At 44.9% G+C, this 25,344-nt stretch overlaps 1 protein-coding gene across 1 annotated transcript in view; it reads left to right on the top strand.

The window, feature by feature from the left end:
• rno (PHD finger protein rhinoceros) overlaps nucleotides 1-25,344 on the top strand; it is an 80,572-nt gene that overhangs the window by 17,926 nt on the left and 37,302 nt on the right. The window contains exons 6-13 of the mRNA XM_050182829.3: nucleotides 3,886-3,924; nucleotides 4,027-4,190; nucleotides 10,876-10,934; nucleotides 11,564-11,653; nucleotides 16,428-16,609; nucleotides 21,494-21,599; nucleotides 21,694-21,759; nucleotides 23,886-23,990. Of these exons, the coding sequence (XP_050038786.2) occupies nucleotides 3,886-3,924; nucleotides 4,027-4,190; nucleotides 10,876-10,934; nucleotides 11,564-11,653; nucleotides 16,428-16,609; nucleotides 21,494-21,599; nucleotides 21,694-21,759; nucleotides 23,886-23,990 (811 nt within the window). The remainder of the gene's footprint in view (nucleotides 1-3,885; nucleotides 3,925-4,026; nucleotides 4,191-10,875; nucleotides 10,935-11,563; nucleotides 11,654-16,427; nucleotides 16,610-21,493; nucleotides 21,600-21,693; nucleotides 21,760-23,885; nucleotides 23,991-25,344) is intronic.

Raw genomic sequence — 25,344 nt, 5'->3', positions numbered from 1 at the left:
TTCAAGCGCCCTGTGCGTTTGCGCGTGAAGCCACATCATCATTTCGGCGCCGTGCCAGAGAGTGTTGTGCCGTCGTGCAAGCAAGTACTCGGATCATGCTGAAGCTCGGATAAAAAAAGACGCCGGGTGCTCAGCATAGAAGAAAAATTAGGCATCGTTCATGCTATCGAACGTGACACGAAGTCGGCGCTGGCACGTGACAGGGATCTACTGTTGACTACGGTGTGTGGCATTTGGAATGCGAAGAAGTTGCTCGGCAGCGCTGCTGCGACCGCGAAGAGATGCCATGTCAGCTACGATAGTGAAGTTGCCTACCAACTCGCCCAACTGCCACGCTTTTGACGAGGTTCGACTTTTCGCCATTGTTGCCAAAGTGTTGCCTAGCGACAGTGATGAGGACAACTCGGAAAGCAACAGCACGGGTGAATCAGGCCCGACAGCGGCAGAAGCTGTGTGTTACGTCATCCTTATGAATGGAATCGTCACGACGAGAACAGCACCCCACAACGAAAAAGGCGCCCCGCAACTTCTACAAGGCTACAGCGCCCGTGCATGGAGAATATGCAATGCCAGCCAGGTATCTACCATGCGAGTGTTTGCCGAGGAGAGGGGGCAGGCTGAAAAGCTGGCTTGCAGCTTCAGTAAGTTCGAGGCCGCTGTCATTGCTGCTAGGCCATCGCGGCATCAAACGAAAATAACACTTCTGTCGCGCGAAGTGTCGATCTCATGCTCGATCTCATGCTCGATCTCATGCTCGATCTCATGCTCTTTCGATCAAGCAGTACTACTGTTTAGTACATACTTTTTCCGAGCTCTGGCGAACTACGGTTTAACGAGGTTTCATTGTATGTACACTCTATTATGGAGAATGTGCCACGTGTCTGTTACTAGTGTCTGAAAATGGCAGACAGGAAGATGCTGTGCGACATGGTTGTACGATTATTGCGTAAACCCATTTGTCTATAGCAGTGGTTCTTAAGCATGTTGGTCGCAAGGAACCATGCTAAGCTCCGTGAAGCGCCAAGGAAGCACCCCCCCCCCTTGTCGAATCTCAATACAGTCGAATCTCGATAATATGAACTCAAAGGATCCCGAAAATTTGTTGAAATAAAAGAAGTTCAAATTAAAGGAAGCTAATTGAATGGAGGACTTACCTGCAGTGGCGCATGTGCGCTGAACTAACACATGAGTGGGATGTTCCAGAAGATTGCAGTCAACGTCTGATTTTTCAGACTCCCTGGGAGCCGCAAAAATGTCCGGAAGATCAGGTGGTTCGAAAAAAATAATGCATGCCCTTTACTGCTCCCAAGGGCTCAAATCGCCACTAACATGTTCGAGATAGCCTTAAGGCCGATAAGTACACTTATTAGTTGTATCGGTTCTTGTACTGTGATAGGAGACGGTGGATGCTCGCGTGTATAATTAAAGGAAGCATACCATGTCCCCGAAATTAACAGCGCTAAACAGATAAGGACGAAGGTAAAGAAGAACATGACACTGGTGCTGACACTGGTGCTGGTGCGGTCATGTCGCCAGTGTCGTGTTGTTCTTTTCTTTCGTGCTTCTCTGTTTAGCACTGTTAATTTCCGAAGCATGAATTACCACCAACTTGCTTAAGTTTCTCTTCCGATACCATGTCCCATAATAATTGCCCCTTTTAACTTTTAGTATGCTTCACCACGTAACATTCCTGTACGGGGGCAAAGCTAACTTTAGGGTACCGGCATTATACAACGCGCCATGCTTTCTGCACTACAAAGCCATTGGCAAGGATAACAAAGGCGGAGTCGGCGCCACCGAACAGCAAGAAGAACGATAGTGAACGTCGAAGTAGCTAGGCCTAGCCTCGTTACGGTGTGGCTACGGCTGCCAGCGGATCTACGTGCAAGAGCGCCAGCTCGAGGTGGTGAGATAATCAAAATGGCGGTAGTGGTGGCTTCGATTAATGCCGTTTCAGACCTGTGGTCATGGCAAAAAGATGGGAATATCGGACGGCAGGGGTTTTTTCTGTCCGAAATTTCAGACGTATTTATATATTGACTGTATGGGGTACATGGCGGTGCCGCAAGGGCATCCAAATGATCGGGCATGTACGAAAAAGGGCGGTCCGGCAAATCGGTCGTTGACTGCACAGGGCACTCGTCACTAACAGAAGTAATCAGTAATGCATGCCTGTGCACAAATTTCCGCCACATTTTTTTTTTCTTTGCGTGCGGCGTTGAGGGGTCTCTTCTGAGCTCTTCCTTATGCTGGGGTCAGAAGAATGCTGCTTGGAGGCACTGCTCCATGATTTCTCGCACTGCTGAGAGCATTGCCGGAGCGCAGTACGTTCGAATTAACCGTCGCAAATGCTTGCGCGTTCGAATGAACATAGTTTTCAGCCATTGGAATACACATAACTTTGAAAGGATCACAGCGTCAGTTCGAATAAAACGAAAGTTCGAATTAAGCACGTTTGAATTAACAAGATTTGACTTTAGAGAGGCTAGGCGTAGTGCACAACACGTTTGGGGCCAGTGGTGGTGTTGAGTAGGCTACTTTGACGGCGTTACGAGCCAAGACAAGACAGCATTGTAACCAAGGCGTGCCAAGAAAGAATGACAGTTTTTAGTGCTTATCACACAGGGACACTTATTGCATTTCATCACAATATATCTTAGAATTAGTGCCGTCTGTACTTTGAGCACAGTGAAACATTGTTAATTTGGACTTTATGGGAACGAAAAAAATGTCTGCCTTAACCGGATGTTGTTTTTGTGTTCTCTTCCGCTGTCGCCGTCTTTATTTGCGGTCAATATGATATGCACATATATGGGGTTTGGAAAGCTGGTCGGGCCCCAGCCCCTCCCGGAAAAATGAAAACTTTCATTTCATTCAGCAAACTCGGGTGGCCGGGTTTGCTTCATACCCCGATGTGAAGATATTGTCAACATGGCTTGTAGCCATAGCTTTCATTGCTGATTTCCACATTCAGCAAAATCATATTTAGCGCACAGCTTTTAAGTGCCCGTTCCTGTGGCGAGTGTTGGTGTTGCCCCTCGCAACTGAGTGAATGAGCACAGCGAACGCAAAGTGTAGCGGGAGATGAAAGGTGGTGATTGCGAAGAAAGTGCTAGGAGGAAAGTGAAGGAGGGTGCCGCAGAACCATGAGGCGGAAAGACGAGGAGGAGGGTATGGCGAAAGCTTGATGTGGGCGAGTTGGTTGTGCATACTTAAAGAAAAGAGCGCGAGAGGAGGAGGTATGGCAAAAGCATGAGAAGAAAAGCGTAGTGCCGTGCAAGACGGGCTTTGCGGAGATGATGGCGTCAGAGTAGCATGCCTCGTCTGTATGGAAACAAAGCATTGCATGAGCAGGTCTGTCTGCCGCAGCTGCTGTGAAAAGCACCCACGCATCACCCAAGCACTGCCTCTGGCGATCTCTCAATTAGCGAAGCAGTTGTGCCACACTTCGTTTCGTTTGCAGCGTGCCGTATGAGAGAGATTGTCCACGCCAACCAATATATTGCGAAACAAAAACGTGTAGAGGTGCGCTCAAATTTCACATTACTGAATATTGTGATCATCGCTGAAATTTTGTTGTTTCAAATTTCCTTTTTCCAATTGCCCGATAAGTTGGGGAATGTTGTGGCTCCTTCCGTGTAAGAAAAATACATTAGTGGCTCTACTTTTTTGCATAAAAGGTCAAATTTCGATATAATGAAGTTAATTGCTGATTTTACCGTCTTCGTTATATATTGAGGTTTAACTGTAATATTGTTAACCAAGTCACTTTGCAGAACAGAGGGCCTTTTGATAATAAATGTTTTTGTTTGGCAACCATAATGGAGAAATGGCTGCATTAGGGAAGCTCAACTAACATGGTTCATGATATTGTTTTCTTTGTAGAGTCATCAAGAAGAAGAGCAAATCAAACGACTTCAAGCTGTAAGTCTCGTTTTCCAGTTCCACAGGTAACCCTAAGATTGAAATAGCGGACTGAGAACATGTTTTCTTTCTTTTTTTTTTTTCTCCTACATCGGTTCACAGACCTCCAAACAAGTATCTCCGGTTGTCACACGATGAGTTCTTTTCCAACGAGCTCCATGTGCTGACCAACGTCAGTGCTTTGGCTGAAAAGACCTGCCGCTATGACTTGGACTCCTTAGATCAGCAGTGGTTGCGAGTCTTCAATGATGAGCGCAAGTCTCTTGGTCAGTAATCTTGCTTCATTTGGGGATTAAACCACAGTAATGTTTCGTTACTGTGCTTCATTATGGTACACTTGGTCTCTGGTGCACTGTTCCTTGTCAGGTGTGCAGCTGTACAGTACAGAGTTGTTAGTTGAAAGTGAAAGTATGTTGAAATTGCATTGAAATAAATGTCAGTTTGAACAAAAGGATGCATGTGACTGTTATATTGTGGTGCATGTTGCTGTGTGCTGGATAATATGTCAACCAATGTTGAACCGCACGACGTGGCCAGTATTCGGCAGCATTCGAGCTTTTGCTGGCCCAGTGTCTTTTGACAAAGGCTGCATACTTGCTCCCTAATTTGGAAATGAGAACAAACTGCAAAAGCCCTCATCTTTTATAAGTAGGGGAGTGCAAATACTCTAATATCACCGAATCAAATCAAACGTTGACCGTTCGAATAATTCAATTCGTGAAACAAATATCTACTATTCGATTTTTCGACTATTCACTATGTTTGGCGTAAAGACCAGCGTATTGCCACATGTTGCATGCGCCGTGGAGCCCCTCATGCTCCATGCCACGAACGCCGTGCAAACTTGCTGTGACCATCCACATTTCAGAATGTTTGACAGGTGGCAAATCATGCCGAACCTGACAATGCAACGGCCCCGATGCCGCCTGCTCTTTACCGCTGGCGCCAGCTAAGCACGGAATGGTGATTGAGTCGTGTCATGTGCGGCTCTTTCGTCTGTTGCACAGATTGGTCTCGTGATAACCCAACTGCCGTAAAGTTGGCTTAGCCCTTCTGTATTTTAAGAACTGGAAAGAAAACCTTTCTGTGCAATAAGTAAAAGATTGCTGCAATACACAGGTCCACTATTATTTAAACTGATAACCTCATTGGTATTCAGTTCAAGGTAATGTCACTAATTAATTAGCTTAGAGAAAAAAAAAAAGCACTTGATTCTATTCAACAGAAATGTTATTAATGAAAAAAAGAATATTTTCTAGACCTTCATATACAGAAATGAGCTGTAATCAGTGCTGGCTTACTAATTTGGTGTTCCCTTCAATAACAGTAGTCCGTACTGTATATCTTAGTTTCTATGTACCTAAGTATCTGAATAGAGTTAGTACATTTACTGCAGAGGAAAAGCTGGGGTGAAAAAAAATTCACCGACTGTTACGATACTTCTTAATGCGAAATTTGAGTGCAGCTCTATGCGTGTTTTCATTCCGCGATACAGTATATTGAGGCCACGAATTTGAGAGAGACAGGTAGCAGAGTTGGAAATCGTCGAAAATCTGATCTGCTGGTCAAGCGCATCAGCTTTTATTCATGACTTGTGAAACATTGCAGTGTAATTGCTGGTTTCGCATGGCTTCTAGAAAGTACTACTCAATTTGCGTTGTGCATACAATCAGATTAGAATATAATCGCGAAATGAACGCAAATGAGACAAGAGCGAACAAACCAAACAAGTGCAAGTGAGTACTGACGCGAGCAGATGATAGTACAAAACGAGCGGTCTGGCTGAAACCAAATACGAGTACACATTGAGCAGTCAGGCGGGTCCGCATGAAACTAGTTTCCACGGGCATGTCACTGCAAGGGCCGCTCTCATTGGTCTCCGTTGTTCACGGCTTGCACCTTTCATGTGCTGCTCCATGTTAGCTCTTTCGTCCTTCGTTGTTGTGCTCGTTCGCTCGGTTACGCACGCCGCTGCAGAAATGGGCCATTAAGAGCTGCACTCTAAGAAGTGGCAACCACAAGGGCACTGCCATGTTGCTATCCCTAATTTTTGTAGCTCTGCACATATTCAAAATATGATGCAAAAAGAAGCATTTACACATAAAGCATATGCATGCATGTATGTATGTATGTATGTATGTATGTGAAGTGAAGTTTATTCTTCTTTTCAAGGAAAAGAGGGGACCGGGACAAAAGGCGGTAAGGCCTGACGAGGCCCCAGCACCCATACAGTTGGCAGTAACAATATAAATGCAAAAAAATATATATATACAGTCAACGACTGAATTTTCGGACGCCCAAATTTTCGGACATGCCTGATATTTCGGACGTCTTCGCAGCACCGCCACGAGCCCCATAGAATCAATGTATAAGGACATCTGAAGTTTCGGACGCTCGAACCCCCCGCCGTCCAATTTTCCGGACTTTTTGACGGACGGAAGGTCTTTTGGCTCCTCGCGCAGCGCCCTTGAGAAGGAAATCCACTTGCAGCCGAAGCATATCACCACTTTGAACCACAACTAGCCGAATCTAGTCGTCACACACCGATTTGGTCTGGCCACGCTCGCTATGTTCATCGCCGCACTTCCGCCTCCGGCGGAGTTTCCGGAGCAGCGCCATTTTGTTTGTTTGTTTGCGCAGGCCACATTTTGGCTAGCGTGGTGTGTGGTTGTCTGTTGTGTCAAGTGTGCTCTGCGACGCTAGGCCTAGGTGCTTCGACGCTCGTCAGCGAACTCCACTGTTCGCAACTTGAGGATTTCGCTTGCCTTCGATGGCACCCACTCCGTCTTCGTCGTCCTCGCCGATGGCATCGAAGCGCGGAAAGCAGTACCGCGGACGACGTGATCAACGACCTCCGCTCTGCTGGGGTTTCCATACCCACGGAAATAACTTTTGAACAGTTTGTTGACGCTGACAACGAGCTCGACTTCCGCGCAGAACTGACTGACGAGGAAATAGTCCGTCGGGTTGTGGGGGATTCAGAAGACTCCGATGTTGAAAATGAGGAGCCAATGCCTGCGCCACCTACAAGCGCCGAGTTGACGCGAGCACTGTTGACTCTTTCATCAGTGTACAGTGCTGACATGACCCTTGCTCAGATCGAGGCGAATATGATCGCATGCAACCAGAACACCGTCAAAACAACAATCACCAAGTTCTTCAAGCCACTGCAGCAATAACACCGGCTGCCCGACGATGCACATGTACATAATAAACCGGCAGTCGGCTGCATACATTGAACGCCTCTTTTTATAGCCACTTCACTGATGCTGTGGCAGGATTTCGGAAGCCTGTTACTTCGCCCTTTACCTCTAGATCTGAGAAAAAAATAAAAAGGGTGTGTTTTTTTGCATGCATTCATTTTTCGGACTGCCTGAATTTTCGGACGTTTTTACGTTCCCTAGAGGGTCCGAAAAATCGGTCGTTGACTGTATATATATACATAGAAGGCGCGACAAATATGTCAAAACAACGCTACAATGCGCACAGTGAAACTTAATTCAGCAAAAGTACAAACATGTGCAAGGTAATATGCAAGCACACAAAGTTATACACGTACAAATACAATGCGTACATGGCTGGTGAATTAAGACACGAAAACATGAAACTGCAGCAAACTATTGTTGCTTGTCCGCAACAAAAATAGAAAGAAACGTATGTATAAAGAGACGGTAGACGCATTTTCTTACATTTGAATTTCGCCTTCAATCAAACGTTGTTTCATGTTTTTCTTCAACACATTTTTAGATAAAAAGAAATCATCTCTAAAGGGAAATTTGTTGTACTTGAAAATTTAGCTTTTGTTTACCATAATTCGTGTGTGTTTGCGGTACACGTAGTTTTACCTCACGAAGGTTGTAATTTATAGTACTGCCAGCAATAGAGTACAAACTGTTTCTATGAATGTATTGTAACAGCCGTAGATAATACACTTGTTCAGCTTGTAGTATGGTATGTTCAGCAAACAAGGGTTGTGTACGTAATTTATGGGGTGCGCCGCAATAGCCCTCAATAGCACGCAAGGCTCTTTTTTGTAGCTGTAGTAGTTTATGGTAATTTGAAGAAGTAGTCGCACCCCATACAACATTACAATATGACAGTTTTGAGAAAAACAGTGCGGTATACATGGACACCTTTAACCAAACAGGTAAGAGTTTAGAAATCCTAAAGAGCAGACCAACAATTTTGCTTAGTTCAGAAGCAAGTTTTGAGACATGAACAGACCAAGACAGATTTTCATTAAACCACACACTGAGGAATTTTTGAGAAGAAACCTGACTGATTTGTGTATTATCATAATAAATATGTATAGAATAACGTTCCACGGTGTTGATTGGTTTGAAAAGAATATATTTTGTTTTATTTATATTTAAACTAAGCTTATTTACGTATAACCAATCACGAAGCTTCAGTAAATAAGTGTTAACCATACTTTGGAGGGTGAGTAATGAGCGGGAGGAAAAGAAAAGATTTGTGTCGTCAGCGTACATTACCAGATCTGGAGAATTATATATATCGGCTAGGTCATTGATATATGTAATGAATAATAAAGGCCCTAGTATTGATCCCTGCGGGACACCATGCATTATTGTCTGTGTATCGGAGGAGATGTTATTTGTTCGTACGTATTGGGACCTATTACTCAGGTAACTTTTCAACAGGTTCAGCGCAATACCGCGAACCCCGTAGCCACAAAACTTCTTAAGGATAGTATCATGATGTATGCAATCAAAGGCCTTGCGAAAATCTAAAAATAGACCAAGTGTATATTTTTTACCTTCAATGTTATCTATTATTTTGTCTTTAACAACTAATAGCGCTTGTTCCGTGGACCTATGTATGTATGTATGTATGTATGTATGTATGTATGTATGTATGCGACTGCAAAAGCATCTCCAAGGCCATGAACATGCCAAATTTTGTTTCTCTTTGGAGCTCAATGTTAAGCAGAAGCCTTTCGATGGCCTGCTTGTGGTACACAAACCTGACACTGTTTATTATTCCCTGGTCGAGTTGTATCAGGGAGGTGCAGTTTGCTGGGAAATATTCCAGCTCAACGTTGCAGAGCACACAATTCTGAACATGGTGAGCTGAGTAATTGTCCAAAAGGAGGCAGATATTTCGTTCTGCCGTGCGCATCTCAGCATCCAGGCCCTTCAGCCAGTTGCTGAACAAATTTGGTGTCATCCTCGCCTTTTTGTGTGACAAGCATTTTACTTGCATGCTCTTGTTCCCGCTGAAACAACACGGCTTCTCACTTGTTTCAATCACAAATGGCACACGTTTATCACTGTTGTCCATGTTCACGCACAACAAAACAGTTAGATGCTGCTTACTATGTTTCCCACCGTGGCACTTTACATTTTTCATAGCCACTGTCTTCCTTGGCAAAGAGGCGGTAGAAAAATGTCTCATTGGCATTGTATATGTGGGAGCTGAGGTTGAACAGCGCGAAGAAAACCAGGACACAAGGAAACAAATCCTACAGACAAGCACTGAACCCGCTTCTCTGTGGTATTTGTTTCTATGTGTTCTTGTTTAATTTGGGCTCTTCAACCTCAGTACTATATATGAACCAGCTAGTCCTCATCAAAGTCTTACAAATATGTTGGAGACATCATAACGTGCCAAAATGTCGGGGACACGATCACGCAGCCAGACCTCTGCTCCAATTACATTCGCCTCTGCCGACTCGCCGCTGACCACCTTGCCTACAATACCATACCGTTCCTTAACTCGTTGCAGCCAACTGCTGCTGGCCTTGAGGTCATTGCACTCAAGGATGTTTGCGAAGTTAAGCGCCTTTTGCTGGAGGATGGCTCCACCCAATGGCATGTTTTTTGCACACATGTCGAGTAACCACGAGTACAGGGCTTTTTCTGCATCGACGTAAGCCATTTCCTTTAGCTTTTTTCTTTTTTGGCCTGAGCCACCAGGACTGACGGCACTTGTGATGCTGTCCTTCAAATTCAAAATGGTTGAAAGTGAGCTCAATGAAATCTCGTACCTTTCAGCAACAGTTGCCTTCTTTTCACCGCGCATAACTTCGGCAGTGATTTTGGCATTTACGTCATGGCACTTTTCTCTTGCGAGGTGCACCGCTCATTGTGAACAGAAAAAAAAAAAAAACCCTACACACGAGATCAGACCACTACCGGTAAAAGAAAACGTGCTCAGCAAACCAGCCTATCCACAATGAAATCAAACCACCAACTGTGTTTCGTACGTATGCTACGGATGGTGCAGCAGTACATTCTGCTCCATGTATTGAAGGCCGCCGGTAAAATTTGTCTATTTAAGGGCGTATGTTAAGTGCTGTTTGCCCTACTTAGAAGGCTCTGATAGGCCTGTCAAGGTGGCTCTGATAGGTGCATGCGGCGCACGAGAACTTCGCTAAATTGGGGTTGCATTATAAAATGACCTTGTTCAATTGTGGAAAAAAAAAATATATAAATAACAAGATTTCATTGAGGCAGAGATTGGGAAATATAAAAAAAATTGTTACTTTGAGAATTTTTTAAATTTGAAGTTCGTTATTTCCAGGTTCAACTATATTCAGTATTTACACAATATTGATGAGGTGGTTTGCGTGCACATATTGGCTCCATAGCTTATTTGGTCATCCTGTTTGCATGTACACTCTTGCCATGTAGCATGTAGATTCCTATGGCTTTGTCATCCTATCAGTTTCATTCAAATTTTGGGAAGCGAATGACATTGGCCGAATGAAGTACATACATGTTTCAGCACAACATATGGTAAAGTTTATTAACGAAGTTTGTGATGATGAGGAAACGAACAAAGGATAGATGCATACAATATGCAAGCATATTAATTAATATTTGCTTTTGTGGTGGGCTGCAGTTGGTCGAGTATTTCTGTGTGGAAACATTGTCCGCTTTGTTAAAGATGTCTTTTTCTTTTTTGAAAAAATTTCCTTCTGTCATTCAGGCCTGGAACCCTTGCCTGAACTGACCATGGAGATGATCTTGGAAGACTTTGAGACTCAGGTGAGGCATGTATCTTTGTTATTGGTGCAAATATGTGCTGTGAGTGTCTACTCTCACCTCTGCGTGTGTGTGCTCAAGTTCTGGCCAATCTTGTAGCTGCTGTTGTAGCTTAGAAGACAACCTGATAAATGCTTTAAAGGCTATAATAGGTGGTGCCCAAATCCTGCCTCTCTGACCACTGCTTTGCAGTAACAGAAACCGACCTCAAAGGCGATGCTTTTGCCTGCTGTATATATACTGAAAGAAATTGCAGAGCACGAAACATGTCATAGCTGTCATGTTTTGTTCATTTAAAAGTCTGGAGAGTGTCCCCCCAGAGCAGGGTAGCCAATCAGATGCATTTCTGGTTAACATCCCTGCCTTCTCTTATTATTTATTTTCTCCGCCTCCTCGTGAAGAGAATGTACTGTCTGATTAGGTCTGGTATCATGATCAGGTCTCATTAGGTCTGGTAGCCTGCCTTGGTATCAGGTCTGACATGTGCATACAGTTTTGTCTCAGTCTTTGTCTCCTAATGTTTTTTCTTTCTTTACTGTTGAAAGTTGATGTCACCTTGCATGGTTTTGCTAGTACAATTTCATGCGGTCATCCCATTCTCTCTGTGTTGACTTCCTAATTTTGTATTACAGTGTTATGAAAAGCTTCAGAGAGAGATCCGGACTGAGCAAGGGCTGGGCATTGAGTATGATGAGGACGTGGTCTGTGATGTCTGCCGTTCAGTAAGTAGCATTCCTGCTTTTGTGTCCACTGCAGCACCTGATGCTGGTGCAGGACAAGCTTTTGCTTCCCAGGAGTTAAGTTTCATACAAAAGGTTAATTAAAAAGTTTTGTGCATTGTAGTTGTGCATGGTACAAATTCCTAAGCATTCGTCAACAATGTTTCATTGCATTGCTTTCATATTGGTCCCTAGTCTTAAAGGGACACTAAAGTTAAAAATTGTTTGAGCTGTGTGGGCAGTGCTGTCACTCCTGCACTATATTGCACCAATCGAGATTTCCTGCGACATCCTGGTAAAAAACAACACGATCTTGTGCTGAAGCATGCCTGTGTGGCTGCAGTGGCCTGCTGCTGTGCGTGTATGACTGAAGTAGCTTGATAAATCAAACTTCCTGATACCTGTGCATCGCTGGCTCAGTGGGGACCACCTAAAAGTCCAAATAATCAGGAGTTCAAAATATCCCAATTCGTTGGAAAACGAGTGACTTTATTCCACAAGTGGCTAAAAAAATGTGGTGTGTCCTTGAATGGACACTTTTGGGAATACTTTCACTTTCACAGGATTTTGGGCGACTAGCGTCAGACTCCTCAGCATGTACGATCAGTGGTATTCTTTGCACTATGCCAGGTCTGATGATGTGTCCGGTACTAGTCACGCGAAATGTCAGGAAAGTAAAAATATTCCCTAAAGGTATCATCCATAATAAGGCTGAAGTTTGTCAACGCATGGTTTGTGCACATATGTCGCTTACTTACAATCTGGTCAGTCTGTATCTTTACCGTTGTCATGCTGTCGCCACAGATGGACGAAAGTACAGTCAAGGTGTGCATCAAACTACCGCAATTTCTAGGGATGACTTTTCGAGTGCCACTCTTTCTCACACTTCGTCAGTGGTAATAGCAGCGCTCTGCCTAGGTTATCAGTGGTTATCAATGGCAAGAGCCGGCCGTGAGCCATGGATGATAAGGGCGGCATATTAAACAACTTGGTCGCCGGGACCGTGTCACTAACACGTGAATGAACAAAACACTGGGCAAGCCACACCAACGCGGTGGGACTTGCACAGGAATGCAGCTTTAGAGTGGCTTGCCGGGGTTCGCTTGTCCTACCACATTCGTGGGGTTTGCGCGCGGTCAGTTCTGGTTTAACTAGGCTTTGCTAGTTTCAGTTGCGAGGAGGTGTCGGCAACATTGCCGACACCTGTTTTGCGGGGATGCCAGTGACGTATCCAAGGCAAATATCACTACAGTCAAATCTCTATATAATGAATCACACAGGATCGCCAAAAATTGTTCGTTATTCTGAAAGGTCGTTATGGTGAAAGCCCCAAAACTAATCGTTCCACCCATCAACCCATCAGTTCATAAGTTCATAAGTTGTCACCATTTGAGCTACCCACAAGAACATTGCTGTTGGCTCTCGGCCGGCGCTGTTGCTATATTCCATAGGTTCCGCTGCCATGCACCACCGAAGCACCGTATAGTAAGAGTGATGCGCGCAAAGCACTAGTGGGGGCGCTGAGAAAATACTGACAAAAGGGAAGCTCCATGTTGCTTCCAAAGTGCAATGTTTCTTGTTTGTTTGTTTTCACATTTATTGCTGTGGACACAGCAACTGTCTCACTCGAGGTGGACACCTGAACTATTCCAAAGTGCAAGTGCACGTAAACCACACTGTCGGAAAGTGCAAAGTGGGACTGTGTGGACTCCCCATGAATACGGAGGTTACGTTTGCCAGCACGCGTTGCTATTACGGCTGCAGAAAGAAGGTTGAAAGAAGGAAGAGACGTGCCTTCATTGCTGAGCCATGCTTGCTTGGGCGGAGCAAGTGCTCGCGAAACCCGATGCGTCGTCGAGTTTGGAATACAGTCAAACCCGGCTATATCGAACTCGCAAAAAAACGCCTATCAGTTCGATATAGAGCATAATTCGATATAAGCCCGCTAAATAATTGAATGTCACAAAAGCACATACCATTTATAAAATCACTTTATTGAAGAAACTAGCTTAGTTTCGCATAAATTAGTCCTGAATTTTCTTCTGCTTGGGCAATTTCGCTGCCTGCGACGCACGCACTTCCCCACGTTGTCCAAGGAATCGGAGCAGCTGAGGCCGCAACCTTTCGCATTCGCGCAGAAGCACCGGACTAATGCGAGTGCACCAATCAGTTCGGAGGATATGGGCAAAGGACCGTAGTTGCTTTCCTCAATGTGCCTACTTTCATTTGTGCTCGGTACGATGTCGGCGATGTAGTCTTCGTTACCGGGCTCTCCCGTGGTCGCGACACCATCATCTGCACTCACAAACTCGTCCATTGTTGATTCGAATGTCCCGGAAATTTTGACAGTTCGCTCCAAACTTCGGCAACACCGGCAACGGCTTCGTCGCATTCATCAGAATTTAGTCATCACCGAGCACATGCAAACCGGCATGTATGAAGAACCCCTTGTACACGGCCGTGCGTATGCGTCGGGCGCCACGGGCACCGGGTTGCGAGTCTGGCCACTTTAGCCCTAACCGTGCCGAGAGTGCTCCTCGGAATCTTGCACGCTGCGGGGACATCCAACTTCTCATCGCGTTTGACGCGATTTATGATTTAGAGCTTCACGACGAAAGGCGAATTCTGCCGCTTCATCACGGCAACACTGCGGGAGAAGGCCCACAAGGCACAAACACGATAAACCAGAAAAGCAGCCTGAGAACTCGCACTTTCGCCATCTTGCACGAAGAGAGCACAAGAGCCTCTGATTGGCTGTCTGAGCAAGCGCTGTAGGCGGGCCAGGATCATTCTTTGCTGGGGAGTGCCGATAGATAGTGATCTAAAGAAAGGAAGGACGCTTGATTCTACAACCCATGAGGGAGCACGGCGAAGCATCGTCAGGGGAGAGGGAGTGGGAAGTGAAAGATGATAGAGAAAGAGGGAAGATGTGGCCTAATAGACTCCACTATGCGCGACAGGGGGAGTGTCGACGGCTCGCCTGAACAGCCCGAGGGAGCGGTCACGGTAGGGAGAGCGGTTGGATGCAGCCGCGCCGCCGGGTTTCCCCGCTACCGCGAGGGAAAGCCAACTTCTGGGGGAACTTTTCCGCCGCTTGACATTCGATATATCGGGAGTCACTGCAATATTTGTTCGATATAAGCGTAATTTTTGCGTAATTTAGTATATACTCATTGTAACTATACCGTGACCAGAAATTGTTCGATATATAGAATAATTCGATGTAAACGGGTTTGATATGGTCAGGTTCGACTGTATTAAAAAAAAAAATACGTTCTTTTTTTTGCGGTTCTTTGAACTGGTGCGTCGTGGTGTCCGCTTTCTGCGCCTGGGCGTCTGCTAGCCTACTGTTTCGGCTGCCCTGAAAGATACACGGAAGTCTAAGAATCTCCAGATTTCAGAATATTAGTTCGTAGTACTGCGGCGTTGTTAATATGACATGGAAACTGAGTACCAGTCGTTATTCTGAAAAGTTCAGTATTAGGAAGTTTTTAGTACTGAAATATTTTTACATTGCTACTTACATTAAATTTTTACATTACTACTACCCACTGAACATCACAGCCCCAACGCTGTAGTAGAAATCTTCCTTGCGGCAGTGCTTGCTTCACACCTAAGTTGTAGCCGACGGCTGCTTGCCAGTTCTATGTTTGACGGTCCAAGCTTCATGCAGCTTCTTGTCATGTGTGTAGGTGTGAAGGCTGACACCGAGCTCTATTGCGTGTGTCCGGCACTGTGGCACCAAGCGGTAACCTACCATGTTGGACGCATTCATAGGCAGCCACTACCTATTATAGTGCTTTCAAGTGTTGACCAGCAGACACCCGAAGCGAGAAAACCTCCCCAATTAGACCTGCAGCGCAGGTGGGACTTCAAACTTTCGTTTTCAGCTTGCTTTGGCGCTTCCGAAGCAGCCGACGCGGCTGCTCTGTCCACGCGATCCTTCATTCCATGTCACGCCAACGGCAGCACCAACATTTCCAGTGGTGGAGCTCGCTCCCAGTATAGCCACCTGCAGCGGCAGCTTCACCACAATACTTGCCCGCCCGTCATGTGAAAATGCTGGCGCGCACTCTGCTTGTTATTCTGGTACCAGCAAATGTTCTCTGGTGTCATCGCACACTGCATGCATAGCTATCCCTGCCAACCATATTCACCTGTCTTCGCCTATCTGTTTTACAGTGCGTGTGGTGTAGTGCAGTTTGTAGCGTACTGGGCGCATTTAGTAGGCGATAATCAAAACGCGTCATATTTCGCTTTGGTGCCATCCAGTGTCGCCCACCAGCTCATATTCGTTTCGGTTTCCCTTTCGTTATCTTAGAACGCTACGCGATAGGAAAACAACAAAACATGCCTTGGGCCGCTGAAGCCCCACCAGCTAGACTTGCATTGGCATCTTGTGCCTTGTGCTCAGTGATTCACGCAACGCTTCACATCTAGTAGATGTCAACTACAGTTGAGTTTCGAGTCACTTAGGATTGTATGTTTTCTCGATTAGTACAATTTTTCTTGTATTTTTTTCCAAGACGTATGAACAAGGCTCTACTGTATCTCGTTGCAAAAGTCTAGAAATCTAACTTTGACCTTCATTTTATTTTTTAATAATCGGCCTGTTACCATAAATTAACATCAGTATAATTGTGAATCAACACCTACCAGTCTAGAGTGATTTAGTATTTCTATTTAGTGTCTACAGGCACTGCCTTGCCGGCCTCTTGAGGTCAGGCCAGTGAGCGCTGTTCCTGTCCTGAACTGCTTGCGTCTTGCTCTCTTCCAGCCGGACTCAGAGGAAGGCAACGAAATGGTTTTCTGCGACCAGTGTGACCTGTGTGTGCACCAAGCCTGCTATGGCATCCAGCGTATCCCGGAAGGTTCGTGGGTGTGCCGGACCTGTGCCCTGGGCATACGGCCACCCTGCGTGCTGTGCCCCACCAGAGGTGGTGCCATGAAGAGCACACGGTCAGTGAAGTGGGGCTAAGTGTGCCATAGATGTGCATGCTTTTAAATGATTACTATTTAACCTCACTAGCAGGTTCTTTGTGAATGGGTTTTCTTGGTTGTGAGGGATTTGTGAATGATCACCACCACTCTTCGTATCTATTCTTACACACTGATGATAATTAAAGAAAAGCAGCCATTGGCTATACAGTGCAGTCCACTTATAACGATACCACATATAACGATATATCGGTTATAACGATGGGTCGACATGAGAGTGTCATTTTATGCATTAGGTCTATGGGGAAAAAAACCATTTATAACGATAGGTTATTCACCGCATATCGGATATAACGATCAAAATTTTGCAGTCTGGACGGCGTTTTCCGTGCCAAATAATCGTAACGTTTGCGTTGCTTAGTTCCCTGAAACGAACGATGTCGAGACGAGGCGATGTTTACCTCCGTAAGTTCGTATCTGCCGCCATTACCGCGCAGCGCGTCTCGCCCCGCCCGCGCACGAGTAGGCGCAGCCAACGTTGGCGCAGCGCGCCACAAGATGGCGCTAGCTGCTTCATGCGCGTCGGCCACAGTCGCTCCGAAAGAGAGAAAAAGAAAAAAAGAAGCGACAAGCAAAGCGGTGCGGTGGCGCCCGTCCCGCGTCTCTCTCGCGATAGCAGGCTGACGCCACCGAAGCAGCGTGCAACCAACGGTTCAACCCAGTTCGAAGATGGCGCCGACAAAGCGCAAAGCTGTGTCGCTTGACACGAAGATGGATATTTTGCAGGACTCTCGATGCGGCTTCAAGGTGAGCGCCCTCGTGAAGAAGTATGAGCTCGTCCAGTTAACGATATCAACCATCTTGAAAACCGGGAGCACCGCGATTGTGAAGGCAGGAGCTATCAGCGGCCATTCCGATCAGCGGAAAAGGGGTTAGAGACCCCTTGTACGCCGATGTTGAAGAGGCGCTTTACCAGTGGTTCATCGCCAATGGCTTTAAAGAAGGCGGGCTTTCTGCGTAAGGACGAACTTCCCCAACCCGCTGAGACCGACCCGGTGGAAGTCGCTGACATAACCGAGCTCTGGGAGCTCGTTCCTACTGGTGACACAGGTGGTGTGTCGAAGGAGGAGTTTTTGACTGCAGACAGTGCTGCCTCCTTCTGCGATGAGGTCACCGACGAGGCGATCGCCGAAGATGTGCTGTCTCGACAGACGCAAAGTTGTGCGACGGTGGCGACGGCATCAGCGACAGTGACAACGAGATCGACAGTGGCTCCTTGACCTCGACCACGATGTCCACGCAAAGTGCACTGTCGTCGATTGACTCCTTAATTGATTTTATGCATGCTAAAGGATTGCCGCCAGTGTTCGCGCAGCAGCTGGAATCCATGCACACCGCGGTTGTGAAGCTGAAGCTGCCGCAAAAGCAAGTGCAGATTTCGGACTATTTCGGCGCGCCTAATCCTTGACACGGTCATTGGCGCTAGAAATAAAGTTTGTTTTTCACGGCCTACTGTATACATAATCTATTCTTTAGAGCAAGTAGCGAATTCGAGTTCAGAGCTGCAAAGGTAAAGAGCGCAAACGCGTTTAAAAAAAAATTTTTTTTTTGATAACTGCAGTCCAGATATAGCGGTCATCGGTTATAACGATCATATTTTTCGTCTTTATCGATATCGTTATAAGTGGACTGCACTGTATTTCTCTGAACATCATGACTAAGCAGTGCCTCCACCTAGAAGCGAATATTGGAGAATCTCATCGCTGATGGGGCAGTCGGGCCATCTAATGGCAGAAAAACTATACTAATGCTCTGTATTAACCCTTTCAGGTGTTACTTTATTCTGTTGATTGAAAACTTACTCTTACTACATTTCTTGCATCTTCAGTGTCGTGGAAAGTGTACAACTGTAGAAAAGATGAATTTTCAATTCTTTAGTGAGTTTTGTCAAGTGTGCAGAATGTGGACTCCCCATGAAAACTCACTACAGGAATATCAAATGTGAGACATCAACTATGTGGTCTTTTGAAAAGCTTGAAAAGCACTTATTCAGACACTTGAAGATTATGCCTGGGGCATGACGTGAAAATTAATGAAAGAAGTGAACCTGCTACATACGTCATACTGACACAGTAAAAAAACACCCAACCATCTACCTTCCCAGTCATTTTGCTAAAACATTTTGCACATGTTACCGTATTTACTCGCATAATGATTGCACTCGCGTAATGATCGCACCCCTAAATTTTGTCGTCAAAATTCGATTTTTTTTATTTCCCGCGTAATGATCGCACCCCGAACTTGCCGCAGCGATATCTCGTGTGCTAAGTCTAGCTAATAATGATCGCGCTTACCATCTGTCGAATGCTACGCGAACGACTCTTCAAGACAAGCCGAGCGGCCTGCACGTACCAAACAGACGCCTCATTTCATTACTTTCATCACTTTCCGCACTTCCATGACAAAATGAGGTACAACTAAAATCGCCTTTATTATGGGTTGGCTTTATAATGGTTGATGTCAACAAAAACAATAAAGGCGCATTTCGATTCTTTTCATCTGCTTTTGCACTCGTGAGCACGCAACAAATCGCGGGCGGCAATGATAGTAGTCACGTTTACTCTGATACGTTAAAAGTGTACCCTATTCATACGCCGACGCTTGTAACACAGCTAAGATATTCGCCCACCCTTAGCGGAAACGTGCCGTATTGGGATAGTAGTGAAGACAGATGCCGCAGTTTCCGCAGCATGTCAGCCATGCATTTCTATGTCACTGGCAGCTAAGCGCGCCCACCTGTTTCTGTCCCCTCCAAGTGGACATGGCTACGTTACTGCCGCAAACTTGCCGAAATTAACGATATTATTCATCACTGATACGGAAGAAACTGTTTCAATACACGTAATGTACTCACGAGAAGAAAAAAAAAATCGCGTTCGGCTTGCTCCGCCGGTCGCCATTTTTGTTTTGGTGTCCCGCACCCGCAATCTCGCATCCCGCAGCAAACATGAGGCGAAAAAAAATTTTTTTTTTCCGCGGGAAATTTAACCCGCGTAATGATCGCACCCCTAAATTTGCGTCAATTTTTCTGACAAAAAAAGTGCGATCATTATGCGAGTAAATACCGTATTCAAAATTGCATCACAATTGCAATCATAATTGTTTCAATATGTATGCAACACATTTTAAATATTGTTATTTTCATCAATGCTTTTGCTGTTGATGCACTATCTTGGTTACAGTTGCACGTTGGGCTTGTTGGTATACCATGATGGAGGCAAAAGGCGTAGCATGTCAGAAACAGGACAAAAGAACACAGGCGACACATACGTTTGACACTACAATCAAATCTCGATACAACGAATCTTAAGGGACCGCTAAAAATCTTTTATATTGAAAAATAATAATATTGAAATAATCTGATTCTCATGCAAAATTGTAAATGCAACAAAAGCAGTCGCCTACCTTTGCTGAGAACACATCTGCAAACGCGTTAATGTTTAAAAGCACGGAAAAGAGCACCGAGTATTCGGAAATGAATGCATGTTTATTTGAAGAAATGTTTCAATCTCCCACACCTTTGCAATGTCGATTGGCTTTCTTCCAGTGTCCACTTGAGAAAGAATATCCACCTTTTCTTGCAAAGATAATTGCCTCCGCCTTTTTTTTTTTCGTGCTGCTTCCAGTGCTCATCGCGAAAGTAGAAACGAACGTGTAATGTTTAAAGCGAGCCAAACAGCCCTCTGACAAACCTGCCGAGCTACCCAGTTGGCGGAACAAAGACGGCGAGGGCCGGCGAGGCGCAGCTAATGCCAATAGGGCAAACGCGCGTTTAAAGAAGGGCAGGAGCCTAGAGAAATATAGGCAAGCATACTGATGATGATGGTAGTGGCACATTTGGAGCATTTGTTGTCGTTTGTGCCATTGCGAACAGATTCTTGCGTTCGAAATTCGTTACGTATTGTGAAGTGTTATTAAGACACGATGAGGATGAAATTCGGTGCGTTATTCTGAAAAATTTGGTATTCTGAAATTTGTTGTAGTGGAAGATTTTTACATTCAACCAATGGGCACTTGGAGGGGGGGGAGGTGATTTTCGAAAAAGTTTGCTAATTTAAAAAAATCATTAATCTGAGGTTCGCTCTAATGGGATTTCTGATTTTCACTGTATTCACACGTTCTGACACAAGAGACGCTATCAGGTTGCTCGGAGCACATGTTCTTTTGCAGGAGTGAGAAGGGTGTATATGTATGCTGTGGTCCCAAATTAAGTACTCGTTGAAAGTAGCACCAAACATGTGTGTCGTCTGTGTTCTTCTTTTGTCCTGTTTCTGAAAGTGTTGAAACAGCTGTTGCTCCCGCATTCTTCCCAATCATTGTGTTTTTGATTTTGTGAACTACGGGTCGCTGAATCAGATTCATTTCAAATTTTATCCTTGTCATTCTCATGAGAAAGAGATGGGTTGATAGAGAAGAGTAGAAATTGGGCCTTATTGATATGACGTAGCTGCAAGTGAAGCACAAAAACGTGGGTGGAAGGGGGGGGATGTGTTGTACCCTCCTTCTGTCCTTGTTTCTTGCACTTCACTTACAGTTCAGTAACGTCTGCTGCCAGGGTAGTTGGTACATGGCTTTTAGAACTGGTTTTTATGAATGGCTTTTATGCATGGTTTTTTCGAAATACTTGCAATATTGAGTGACAGATAAGCGGAAAGCCTGCTGCACTCACTGTAACTGTCTAGCCCGTGACACCTGAATATTGATCAGCAGCATGAGGAAGGAGGAGAAGGGACGGAAAGATGACGGCGATAGGGAGGAAGAGAGTGTCCAGACCCGATAGCTTTGTTGATGTAAGCTGCTGTGTCAACTGTAAACACACTAAGCAGGAACATTCATTCCCCTCAGGAGTGGCCAGAAGTGGGCTCATGTGAGCTGTGCATTGTGGATTCCTGAAGTTAGTATCGGGTGTGTTGAGAAGATGGAGCCCATTATGAAAATCTCTCAGATCCCGGTGAGTCTTAGCCGACATTTGCTTACTTGTTTATTTTATTGTTTATTTAAATTTGTCTTACATCTGTGCTGCTGTTCGCAATCATGTTTTCCAGCCTAGTCGTTGGGCCCTGACCTGTTGCCTTTGTCGAGAGCGGATCGGCGCCTGCATTCAGTGTTCCGTAAGTGAGGCTTTCTTTGTTCTCTCTTCCTTCTATTTTTTTTTCTCTCATCAATTAGAGAGTTTGATAGCTCTAAACTTCGTGCACGTTGTGCCTTCGAGGGACACTTAAGTCAAACACTAAATCAGTTTGAACTGATAAAGCATTCTTTCAAGTCTATTTTCATAAATTTCCTGCTTAGAGGTTGATTATAATAAGTGAAAGTGAAGGTTAATCTAGTCTTTTGAATTTTATTCTGAAACTCAAGCTTAGGCTCTCAGCATAAGTGCTGCTTTTTTCTCAGCAGGTTGCAATTGCCTTCTGCGTCTTTTGTCCTGCTTGTGCCATCACACTTGCAAAAATGATCAGTTCTTTAACAACTGTTTTCTCAGCTGCAGTGGTACCCTGCATGTGAAAAGCATCTCTTAAGGGGGGACACTGCTATTGAAGTAATGTTCATCATTCCTTTCGTCAATATTAATGAAACGTTACAGCCTTATTGAGATTTCTGTGCCGATTTCGAATGTCTGATTCTTTGTCCAATAGGCCATTTAGTTCTGAAAAGAAATGAAATTCATTGTTCATAATTAGCAGAAACAATAGAAAAATAACCGCGCTACAAAAATTCATATTGGCACGTGCCTAGGTACTAGAAAACATAAACACAATGGTAGGAATACTTTTTTTATATGACGTTTTAGTATTTGTATAACAATTTAATCTTTACTGTTCCAAATACGGGTGCCCTACTGTCTGATCTAAAGCAGAACTGAAAAATTTTAAAGCATAAATTCTGAAACCTGTTCTTACCATTGTGTGCTTTGCACACTCAGCTACGAGCCACAATAAAAATTATGGCTCTGCCTGCCTTGAAGGCAGAGATATCGTGCCCGCAAATCAGCAAAAAGTCTTTAAAAATGGGGTGTTTTGAGAAAACAAAACAACAAAAAAAAAGAAATACATTCACTTTTAATCAAAAGTGCAAGAAAAGATTTTGCGATATTTTGCAGTGAAAGCTAAAAGCCACCAAGAATGTAGTCGCTGTGACTACAGCTACCCAAATGTGGCAAAAACATTGTTTGATGCCATTAGTTGATTCCTGATGGCTTGCATCACATGCGTGGCAAGATCGTTCACAACGAACGGTTTGCACCTCTGGTTGCCGTTCATGTGGAGTGAGCTCCACGCCGACACATCACCGCAGCATGCGCACATGATAACGATCTTTATGGCGGGGCCACATTCTCGTTAGCTTTTGCCTACTGTGATGCTACCGCCATACACCTTACGCTTGACAAACGACATCAGTGCGTTCGCAGAGTTCAAACTGACGATAGCAAAGCCTGCCTCGGTGTCGACTGGTGCGGTCGCAGCGTCGTCGGTGTGAGTGAGGAAATCCAACTTCCGCTTTGTTGCTCGCGTTGAAGCAAGAACTTGAAGCTTTTTATGGGCATTCATCTCCCTCTGCAGCAAATGTGCATGCTGCAGCACTGCAGTGTTATGCTGAACGCAGCCACTGTCTGGGACTTTGGCATCACTTGCGACTGGCGGCGGACTATTCTTGATGTCTTCCTGAAGGAATGGAATGCTTTTAAAAGTTATAAGCTGATCACTTCTTCTCTTTGCCGAACTTGTGCCCCTTAGCGAACTTCTCCGGTGGATTGGACATTGTTGCGCACTTGTCACAAACCTACGAAACGCGCCGTCATATCGCCTGCGGAGTAGAGCAGACGACAGGAACCTAGCGCAGCCAATCACAGCACACGTCTCTGGTCACGTGTGCTAGTCGATAAATGGGATTGCGCATTTGGACTTTTTTTTTTATCCCCGGATTTCAACGTCACTGGCGAGCCTGCAGAGCCACTTTTGACGGGAAATTCAAGTGTGGAAGCTCCTCTTTTCATCACATGCGTAGAAAAAGACCAACGCGCCGCGGTAAAAAGAGTTGTCTTTGGCGGAATTCAGCTCACAGTGATATTATAATTTGATATTGTGGGTAAAATGCTCTTCTGCGACACGGGAAACATGGCGAAGTAAAGTATAGTAGCTGTAGGTATTGAAAATGTCATTTTCAAAAAATTGTTTTTTTTTTCGAGATTTTTTTTTTCACCTCAAAGAGCTGTATCCCCTCTTAACTGTTCTTGCAGGTGAAGGCTTGCAAGCGGGCTTACCACGTCACTTGTGCGTTTGAGAACGGCCTTGAAATGAAAGCCATCATTGATGACAACCCTGATGATGAGGTTAAGCTCAAGGTAAGTTTTCTCTTTGTAAAACTATGCACTTGTGACCCTAACAAAAGGGAGAAGTTATGATGCTTGTCTCTTACTGGGAAAAGGAGGAGGGCACCAAACACTTTCTTTGAGTGGCAGGATTTCTATAGCACCCTTTCTCTCATGTAATCAATACGAAAAATTAAGATGTCTATGTGCAAAGTAAAAGTGCAGAGGAAAGCAGAGGTCTTGTCAAACTGGCACATGAACAACTTTTTATCGCGGGTCCTTGCTTCTTTTTCAATTCTGTAAAAAATGCGAATAAATATACCGTATTTACCCGATTCTAACGCTCCCCTGAACCTAATGCGCACCCAATATTTATGGGTTTAAAGTAAGAAAATAAAAGTGCACCTGGAAGGCACCCTTGAACCACCCCTCGGGCTTCCTGAAAAAACACAGGCCGCAGATAGCACACGCTGCTGTGAACATCTTGGCCAAATTTTGCAATCGTGCGTGACGCGTGAATCTCGCAAGTGAAGCGCGAAGTCACCTTTTCTCAAGCTGCTCTTTTCAATAGAAGCCTGCTCCTCACTCTTTTCCGGATGCTTTATTTCATAATGCAGTTGAACCCACTTATAACAATCTATCAATTATAATGACCACATTTGAGTGCATTTACGATTTTCCAACCCTACCTGCGGAACCTGCTTTTAGATATAACAAAAATTTTTTTAAATCGCCACACCGCTACAACGAACACTTCCTACCCTGTCACGGTAAAAAGAGGGCACATACGAAGTGCCAAAGGACGGAAATGCAACCAAACTGAGTTCACAGCAGCGCATGTACGACTGTCTCGGGCTGTTTTGAAAAGCAGCGTAGATCGTCACTCGTGTTTACCCATTTTCAAGGCACGCCTCCAGGGTGGATACGTGCCGCGTATGTACAGCATAAACAGCATGTTGTTAGTGTTTGGGAGTGCATTAGAATATTTTGTTATAAAGGCTGGCGGTCTGTCAGATTCTGGTGTAGGCTGTTTCTTCGCTAATTCCGACTCTCTCCAATCTTGACACGACATCATAAGCTCTATCAAGAGGAACTTGTGGATTGTTTCTTTCTGCTATCGTTGTTTTAAGGTCATTTAGGTGGTGGATATAATCGTGGTCTTCACTGCAGATCCTTCTTATTCATTTCGCTTTTCCGCCATAAATTCCTTGCTTGCCGTCTCGCGGGTGATGACTGTTGTAGTCTAAATATTGCTGGCTGTCCGTAGACTTCCTGTAAAGTCTTGTTCTCAGTTTTCCGTTTTCTGTGTAGGCCGTCATGTAGAGGAAGTTGATCTGACTAGGAGAGTGGTGAGCAGTAAATTTAATACTCTGCCCTTTACACTAAC

The sequence above is a fragment of the Dermacentor andersoni genome, chromosome 4, assembly GCF_023375885.2.
Source record: "Dermacentor andersoni chromosome 4, qqDerAnde1_hic_scaffold, whole genome shotgun sequence".
Lineage (NCBI taxonomy): Eukaryota > Metazoa > Arthropoda > Arachnida > Ixodida > Ixodidae > Dermacentor > Dermacentor andersoni.
The sequence above is the reverse complement of the archived record's forward strand: the minus strand, read 5'-3'. Positions and strand labels throughout refer to the sequence as shown.